At 43.7% G+C, this 9,793-nt stretch overlaps 1 protein-coding gene across 5 annotated transcripts in view; it reads right to left on the bottom strand.

Annotated features, from left to right (window-relative positions):
• Positions 1-526: 526 nt before the first annotated feature.
• Positions 527-9,793, bottom strand: part of si:dkey-220o5.5 (actin filament-associated protein 1-like 2) — a 123,601-nt gene continuing 114,334 nt past the window's right edge. For all 5 annotated transcript variants that reach the window (XM_064974252.1, XM_064974260.1, XM_064974243.1 and 2 more), the window contains 3 exons: positions 2,713-2,879; positions 1,476-1,586; positions 527-1,307 (listed from right to left, as the gene is read on the bottom strand). In XM_064974252.1, the coding sequence (XP_064830324.1) occupies positions 1,281-1,307; positions 1,476-1,586; positions 2,713-2,879 (305 nt within the window). In that variant the 3' untranslated portion in view covers positions 527-1,280. The remainder of the gene's footprint in view (positions 1,308-1,475; positions 1,587-2,712; positions 2,880-9,793) is intronic.

The raw sequence follows: 9,793 nt of genomic DNA, 5'->3' as shown, positions 1-9,793 counted from the left end.
GAAACGACAATGGGTTAGTTATAAATAAAACAATCTTTGATATAGCTGACCTGACTGAGATTCCCTAATAACACTCCATTTCCATACAGCTATGACTTTCTCATATCAGGTTAGAAGAACTGTTAAATGTTTAGGGTCACTTGTATCGAAATGGCATATTTTTAGGGAGTCCTGACCCATGTTGTTCTTGTCAGTCATTGGCTCGCCTTGACTAGGGGGGAATGTGTACTCCCAAAGGTATATTGCCAGCCTCAGAAGATGATTTCCAGACAAATCACACTTTCTTTTACCTGGCCTTAACACATTGTTAATCAGAATCATAATATACAGTGTATACAGATGGTTTATACACACTTTTATTTCTCATGACCAGTTTACTATATGAAGTCATCTGATAGTCAACTAACTGTTAACTGTTTTTTTAAATGATTGCATTCAACATGGAGAAACAAGCAACTACACTTCCACAATGTACATTTATCCAAAACATTTCCCCCAGAAACACTTTATTGAGCAAACACAGATGTTTTAATTACTGTTTTATTACCACAGTTGTCAGTTTACAGCAAATAGTATGCCAACCTAACATTTAATACACAAAGTCTTTATTAATAAAAACATGGGAACATTACAATAGATGTCACATTATCATCACAACATATTTCAGGAATGTAAAACATCTCAGTGATACTAAGTACAAATATCATGGTAAAAACACTTTATAAAAAGATATCTGCAACTATGTTTAAATTATACCACAGAACTGTATACGGTGAACATGACTTCAATTCATATCTATATATAATGTCTTTTTCATGACTTCAACATGTGTATTTATTGTAACTCAATTAGTGATGAAAACAGTGCAAAGTTAAGTCTGATGAATTGCAATACATACAGAGACAAATTAGACAATACAAACTGTTCTTTAAGAAATGAAAGACAGAAAAACAATGAAAGTGTTACACCTCAAACTGAGAGACATTCCTGAGTTAGGCTTTACAAGGTTTTCAATTGAATTACCTTCACAGGACTCTCTTATTAATGCAGCTGTTTTAATGGAGAAACAAGCCTGTTGCAAATGGCACCATATTCCCTATATAGTGCACTACTTTTCACCAGACCCTTATTGGCTAAATAGAGAAAGGGGTGCCATTGGGGAACCAAGTATAGTGTATTGTATTATCATCAAGATGGATGACATTTCTAATGACAAAAATGTTTGGTAGAAAATAGGAAATGTATACAAGATAATTGTTACCGAAACAGCTAGTATAGTACTAAGTAGAAGGCATTGTCTCCCACTCCTACAAAATTAATGAGAAAAAAGAACACATGGTACATTTAATTGAACAATTATACTTACTTATATTCCTTAATTGAATTGTCTTGATATGATTATCTCATTGGGGCAGAGTGATGTTCATAATAGATTCCTTTTATCAGATTATCAGACCATTTAGGCCAAAACTTACCTTCTTTCTCTGAAACACCTTGCCATGCTCAATAAATAGGGCAGAAGGGGCTCTTTTCAGTGAGTTTTTAGCAGAGGCAGTCCTTCGCAGTAGTGGGGTAAAAAACCCACCCTGTGGAGACAAGGCCAATAAAATGAGCACAGACCATAGAAAAGACCCAAGGTGGCAGGAGCATGGGGGCCACAGTAGTCAACTTCACCACAATATCAAAGTGACCCAGCCAAGAGGATATAAAACACATACTCCAATACAATACTGGTAATTTTGTTTTTTAAATTTTACCTTTATTTAACCAGGCAAGTCAGTTAAGAACAAATTCTTATTTTCAATGACGGCCTGGGAACAGTGGGTTAACTGCCTGTTCAGGGGCAGAACGACAGATTTGTACCTTGTCAGCTCGGGGGTTTGAACTCACAACCTTTCGGTTACAAGTCCGACGCTCTAACCACTAGGCTACCCTGCTGCCCCTTAAGAAGAGTAGCAGCAGGTGATTCCTTTTTCTTTTTCCTGGAGCTTACCAAGTTCTGATATGCTGATTGATATTGTTGAGTTGGATTTGTTTACAATGTGTCAAACAACTTTGGTCAGCCAACTTTGGTCATCCTTTCAAGCTCTGTAGGTTAATGATTTATTTGAGGCTAATGATTGCAAAGACCTCATCTTTGAACTGCCCCTCTGGTCATTGTATCTAAAGAGGGGGATAGCCTATTTATGTGCACTGTATGCTAATTGCTTCTCAACACACAGGCATCTGTACAAACGAGGGGGAAAGGCATTTTACACAGACATTATGTTAGACAAGAATGGAATAAAGGGAGAAAATGTGTCCAACCTACAACAGGAGAGAAGATTAAACATTTCCTTAAAAGTTTTCCCCCTGATTTATTAACGAGTCACCTTAATAATTAGACAAATTCTGTTTAGATACCATGTCACATTATGAAGCCTTATGTATTTTCAGTTTAACACACCAGTGTTGTGTTGAGCATTCTGAACAGCAAGTGGCAGCATTGTGCCACAAAGCTTCTCAGAGAAGGAGTGCTGATCTCAGATCATTTTTTTTCAATTTTAGATCATAATGAGTAAGATAACATGGACAGGTGAAAATGTGGGACCAGATCCTACATCAGCACTTCTAGTCTGAGACACTTTATGAATATGTGCCCTGGATATTTTCATGGATAAGACCTCTGGATGGCATAACAGGGTTGTGGGTGGCAGCGTAGAGTTGTGTTACCTGTGCCCGTTCTGTACAGAAGGCCAGAGACTGTCTGAAGGAGGTACATTTGGCGGTCTTCCCTGCAGTGATGAGGTTCATCTCTGACCCAGCTCTCAGCTGTACCCTTCTCTTCCCAGTCAAGTCCAGTTTCTGAACCCCCCGCTCCACCTCACACGATTTCCTACCTGTTACAGAGCAGTCACTGTCAAAATCTGCATTAAATACCTATGTTAAAGACATATATACATACAGTGCCTTGCAAAAGTATCAACAACAAGTGGGACACAATCATGAAGTGGAACGACATTTATTGGATATTTCAAACTTTTTTAACAAATCAAAAACTGAAAAATTGGGCGTGCAAAATTATTCAGCCCCTTTACTTTCAGTGCAGCAAACTCTCTCCAGAAGTTCAGTGAGGATCTCTGAATGATCCAATGTTGACCTAAATGACTAATGATGATAAATACAATCCACCTGTGTGTAATCAAGTGTCCATATAAATGCACCTGCACTGTGATAGTCTCAGAGGTCCGTTAAAAGCGCAGAGAGCATCATGAAGAACAAGGAACACACCAGGCAGGTCCGAGATACTGTTGTGAAGAAGTTTAAAGCCGGATTTGGATACAAAAAGATTTCCCAAGCTTTAAGCATCCCATGGAGCACTGTGCAAGCGATAATATTGAAATGGAAGGAGTATCAGACCACTGCAAATCTACCAAGACCTGGCCGTCCCTCTAAACTTTCAGCTCATACAAGGAGAAGACTGATCAGAGATGCAGCCAAGAGGCCCATGATCACTCTGGAAGAACTGCAGAGATCTACAGCTGAGGTGGGAGACTCTGTCCATAGGACAACAATCAGTCGTATATTGCACAAATCTGGCCTTTATGGAAGAGTGGCAAGAAGAAAGCCATTTCTTAAAGATATCCATAAAAAGTGTCATTTAAAGTTTGCCACAAGCCACCTGGGAGACACACCAAACATGTGGAAGAAGGTGCTCTGGTCAGATGAAACCAAAATTGAACTTTTTGGCAACAATGCAAAACGTTATGTTTGGCGTAAAAGCAACACAGCTCATCACCCTGAACACACACCATCCCCACTGTCAAACATGGTGGTGGCAGCATCATGGTTTGGGCCTGCTTTTCTTCAGCAGGGACAGGGAAGATGGTTAAAATTGATGGGAAGATGGATGGAGCCAAATACAGGACCATTCTGGAAGAAAACCTGATGGAGTCTGCAAAAGACCTGAGACTGGGACGGAGATTTGTCTTCCAACAAGACAATGATCCAAAACATAAAGCAAAATCTACAATGGAATGGTTCAAAAATAAACATATCCAGGCGTTAGAATGGCCAAGTCAAAGTCCAGACCTGAATCCAATCGAGAATCTGTGGAAAGAACTGAAAACTGCTGTTCACAAATGCTCTCCATTCAACCTCACTGAGCTCGAGCTGTTTTGCAAGTAGGAATGGGAAAAAAATTCAGTCTCTCGATGTGCAAAACTGATAGAGACATACCCCAAGCGACTTACAGCTGTAATCGCAGCAAAAGGTGGCGCTACAAAGTATTAACTTAAGGGGGCTGAATAATTTTGCACGCCCAATTTTTCAGTTTTTGATTTGTTAAAAAAGTTTGAAATATCCAATAAATGTCGTACCACTTCATGATTGTGTCCCACTTGTTGTTGATTCTTCACAAATAAATACAGTTTTATATCTTTATGTTTGAAGCCTGAAATGTGGCAAAAGGTCGCAAAGTTCAAGGGGGCCGAATACTTTCGCAAGGCACTGTGTGTATATATATATATATATATATTTCTTTTTTACTAACAATGAATGAAGTTAGTTATAGCACCAGATTTTAAGATGGAACTCAACTTTTTCTCAAAGACTCAAATGATGGCAGTTTTGTTGAGAGGAAAACATGATATCATGTGTTTCTAAGAAGCCCTTACAAGGACCTTCTGCCATGAGGCGAGATCCTGCTGCCATGACCAAACCACCAGAAACGACGGCTTCGCATCAGCACTCTCCAAACTCCGAGCACATAGGAGCATTTCCCTCCACAACTCCAAGAAGGAATCCAAGCTCACTTCTTAATAGTGAGTAAGAACTGGAGTAACTGTGGCAGTACATTCCCTCTTGGCCTGCACACTCTTTTCAGCAGTGTTCACATGTCCCATATCTTCAGCAGCCTTGTCCTAGATCTGTTTGTGCTACCATGTCAACTCCTTGTGATGTTTGGCCTGAAAGCACAAACAGATCTGGTAACAGGCTATATCTTCAGGCCTCAGCACTTCAATAACCCATAGCCTGGGGGTGTTATATGAAGTAGTCCCAGACTTTTCTGTTTTAACTAAACTGCTCAAACTTAACAAAAACAGGGGGGGGGTAGACCAGAGTAACCGTGTTCCCACCACTATAATTATAAAGTGCTATGCGTTTGTGTCTGTGTAGTGTTTTACATTGATGCAACAGCACGCAACTGCAACATAAAACTATGGGATGATGGAAAATTCTGTTCAGAGAATCTGTTATAACATATCATTATGTAGACACTTTTATAATGCAAGCCAGATGTAGTGGAATTGTTTCACTTAAAAGTCAAAAACTTTAATGCAGGAGAATGATAATAATATCCAAAGTTACATATTCTTCCCTAATCATATTCTTTGCACAGATTTGGGGAACAACCTCCATACAAACATCTTTAATTTTCTATTTGGCTCCCGTTCTGAATAACAGATGGCGTGGCAAAGAGATTGGACAGAAATTGGTCTTAAAGTACATATTGATGTGAAATCTAGGCAAACCCTCGTCTCTTTGCATTAGAAATGTGGAATACAATATGTGTTCGGTACTAGCTAGTAGCCGGCTACCACCAAGTACTCTACCTTGCACGTTAGAGACTGCTGCCCTATGTACATAGAGTCATTGAACACTTGTTCACTTGAAAAATGTTTGCATACTGTTTAACCCACTTTATATGTAAAAACTGTATTCCAGTCAAACCTCAAACCTATACACATTTTCAATTCAGATACCATTCACTCTAGTCCGGAAGCTAATTTCCTGCAATTCTATCCATTTTGACATGGGGTTTTGTACTGTGTATTGAAATCAAATCAAATTTTATTGGTCACATACGCATGGTTAGCAGATGGTAATGCGAGTGTAGCAAAATGATTGTGCTTCTAGTTCCGACTATGCAGTAATATCTAACAAGTAATCAAACAATTTCACAACAACTACCTTATACACACAAGTGTAAAGGAATTAATAAGAATATGTACATATTGGATGAGCGATGGCTGAACGGCATAGGCAAGATGCAGTAGATGGTATAGAGTACAGTTGTCACGACTTCTGCCTGTTCAGGCGGTGCTCGGCGGTCGTCGTCACCGTCCTACTAGCCGCCACCGATCCCTTTTTCGTTTGTCTGTTTGTTTTGTCTTATTAGTTTCACGTGTGTTTCTGTTGTTTGGTTTAATGAGCTTCCCTATATTTAGTAGGTAGACCCGCCCTTGTTTTGTGTGGGATTGTCTTTATGTTACGTGTGTGCATTTTAGGTAGAGGTGGATTTATTTTCTTAACTTGGCACCCTGTGTTTTTTGGGTTTTCACGTTGTATGTTCGCGCCCTGTATTGTTGGGCTTATCATTTTGTGTGCCGAAGTAAAGAGCATTTTTCCCCAGTGGAACTCTCTGCGTCTGATTCCTTCACCCACCTAGTCCCGCGTGACAGAGTCCCGCACCGCATATGGAATCAGCAGGAGCAGCCGCACCTCCTCTCCCATCATGGAGGAAAGGGTCCTCCATCATACCAGTGGTCTCCACAGGATTGGTTCTGCAATGGATCAAATGATGGAGAGGATGGATCGATGGGAGAGGAGTGGCCTTCCCACCTCATCTCCAGCACCCCCTTCTCCAGCACCTCCTGTTCCTGCTACCGCATCCGGATCCGGGGCTCTTTGGCTGGCGCTCTCACGGGAGTATTATGGAACGGCGGCGGGGTGTCAGGGTTTCCTCCTACAACTGGAAATTTACCTGCCGACCGTTCGCCCTACTCCCTCCGGAGAGGAGAGAGTGAGCGCCCTCGTCTCCTGTCTGACTGGACGAGCCCTAGAGTGGGCCAACGCAGTGTGGAATGGTCCAGACTCGGTGAGGGATCATTACCCCGAGTTCACCCGCCGTTTCCGAGCTGTATTTGACCACCCACCAGAGGGTCGTGCGGCGGGTGAATGGCTGTTCCACCTGCGTCAGGAGACAAGGAGCGCGCAGGACTTTGCCCTGAAGTTCAGGACCTTGGCCGCAGGAGCAGGGTGGAACGACAGGGCCTTGATAGACCATTTCCGATGCAGCCTCAGGGAGGATGTCTGCAGGGAGCAAGCATGTCAGGACACCACCCTCACGCTGAATATGCTCATCGACATGGCCATCCATCTCGACAACCTGCAGGTTGCCCGCGGGCGTTCTGAACAGGTCCAGTCGTTTCCACCTCCCAGCCCTCCTGCTCCTATCCCTATGGAGTTAGGAGGGGCGGCTTCGAGGGGGACCGGAGGAGGAGTGTCCTCCTGCACCAGTTGTGGTCGGCTGGAGGAACTCGTCTTCGAGTCGGGAGGGCAGGCGGTGCACTACTCGATCACCCCAGGTGAGTCAGCACCAGACTCACCCAGAGCTTCCTGTCGGTCATATGTACAGTGGGGCAAAAAAGTATTTAGTCAGCCACCAATTGTGCAAGTTCTCCCACTTACAAAGATGAGAGAGGCCTGTAATTTTCATCATAGGTACACTTCAACTATGACAGACGAAAGGTGGAAAAAAAATACACAAAATCACATTGTAGGATTTTTAATGAATTTATTTGCAAATTATGGTGGAAAATAAGTATTTGGTCAATAACAAAAGTTTATCTCAATACTTTGTTATATACCCTTTGTTGGCAAAGACAGAGGTCAAACGTTTTCTGTAAGTCTTCACAAGGTTTTCACACACTGTTGCTGGTGTTTTGGCCCATTCCTCCATGCAGAACTCCTCTAGAGCAGTGATGTTTTGGGGCTGTTGCTGGGCAACACGGACTTTCAACTCGCTCCAAAGATTTTCTATGGGGTTGAGATCTGGAGACTGTTTGGGCCACTCCAGGACCTTGAAATGCTTCTTATGAAGCCACTCCTTCGTTGCCCGGGCGGTGTCTTTGGGATCATTGTCATGCTGAAAGACCCAGCCACATTTCATCTTCAATGCCCTTGCTGATGGAAGGAGGTTTTCACTCAAAATATCACGATACATGGCCCCATTCATTCTTTCCTTTACATGGATCAGTCGTCCTGGTCCCTTTGCAGAAAAACAGCCCCAAAGCATGATGTTTCCACCCCCATGCTTCACAGTAGGTATGGTGTTCTTTGGATGCAACTCAGCATTCTTTGTCCTCCAAACACGACGAGTTGAGTTTTTACCAAAAAGTTCTATTTTGGTTTCATCTGACTATATGACATTCTCCCAATCTTCTTCTGGATCATCCAAATGCTCTCTAGCAAACTTCAGACGGGCCTGGACATGTACTGGCTTAAGCAGGGGGACACGTCTGACACTGCAGGATTTGAGTCCCTGGCGGCGTAGTGTGTTACTGATGGTAGGCTTTGTTACTTTGCGCTCTGCAGGTCATTCACTAGGTCCCCCCGTGTGGTTCTGGTATTTTTGCTCACCGTTCTTGTGATCATTTTGACCCCACGGGATGAGATCTTGTGTGGAGCCCCAGATCAAGGGAGATTATCAGTGGTCTTGTATGTCTTCCATTTCCTAATAATTGCTCCCACAGTTGATTTCTTCAAACCAAGCTGCTTTCCTATTGCAGATTCAGTCTTCCCAGCCTGGTGCAGGTCTACAATTTTGTTTCTGGTGTCGTTTGACAGCTCTTTGGTCTTGGCCATAGTGGCGTTTGGAGTGTGATCGTTTGAGGTTGTGGACAGGTGTCTTTTATACTGATAACAGGTTCAAACGGGTGCCATTAATACAAGTAACGAGTAGAGGACAGAGGAGCCTCTTAAAGAAGAAGTTACAGGTCTGTGAGAGCCAGAAATCTTGCTTGTTTGTAGGTGACCAAATACTTATTTTCCACCATATTTTGCAAATAAATTCATAAAAAATCCTATGTGTCTCTGGTGCGTAAGGTACTTGGGTGACTGCTGGAGCATGACCTGTATTGCAAGGCGGAGAAATGTGTGTTCTTCAAACAGGCCGTCTCCTTCCTGGATTATCGTATTTCCACCTCCGGAGTGGTGATGGAGGGTGACCGCGTTACAGCCGTGCGTAATTAGCTGACTACGACCACGGTGAAAGAGGTGCAGCGGTTTTTAGGGTTTGCCAATTACTACCGGAGGTTTATCCGGGATTTTGGTCAGGTGGCTGCTCCCATTTCGTCACTGCTGAAGGGAGGACCGGTGTGCTTGCGTTGGTCAGCAGAGGCGGGCAGAGCTTTCATTCGTCTGAAGGAGCTGTTCACCAATACGCCCGCGTTGGCGCATCCGGACCCCTCTTTAGCGTTCATAGTGGAGGTGGACGCATCCGAGGCGGGGGTCGGGGCCATGCTGTCCCAGGGCTCGGGCGTGCCACCCAAGCTCCGCCCTTGTGCCTTCTTTTCGAGGAAGCTCGGTCCGGCGGAGCGGAACTATGACGTGGGGGACCGGGAGTTGTTAGCTGTAGTCAAGGCTCTGAAGGTGTGGAGACATTGGCTTGATGGGGGCAAAACACCCTTTTCTCATCTGGACTGACCATCGTAATCTCGAGTATATCCGGGGAGCGAGGAGACTAAATCCGCGTCAATCTTGATGGGCCATGTTTTTCACCCGGTTTCAGTTCACCATCTCGTACCGGCCAGGCTCCCAATACACCAAAGCCGACATGCTGTCCCGCCTCTATGATACCGAGGAGCGGCCCGTTGAGCCAACTCCCATCATTCCACCTTAATGTCTCGTGGCACCGGTAGTATGGGAGGTGGACACGGAGATAGAGAGGGCCTCACGGTTAGAGCCGGAACCCTCTAACTGTCTAGTGGGGGCTCAGTACGTGCCGAGGGGGTCCGGGATAAGCTAATCT

Source organism: Oncorhynchus masou, chromosome 1 (genome assembly GCF_036934945.1).
Source record: "Oncorhynchus masou masou isolate Uvic2021 chromosome 1, UVic_Omas_1.1, whole genome shotgun sequence".
Lineage (NCBI taxonomy): Eukaryota > Metazoa > Chordata > Actinopteri > Salmoniformes > Salmonidae > Oncorhynchus > Oncorhynchus masou.
Note: the sequence above shows the minus strand (reverse complement) of the source record. Positions and strands in the feature narration are given on the sequence as shown.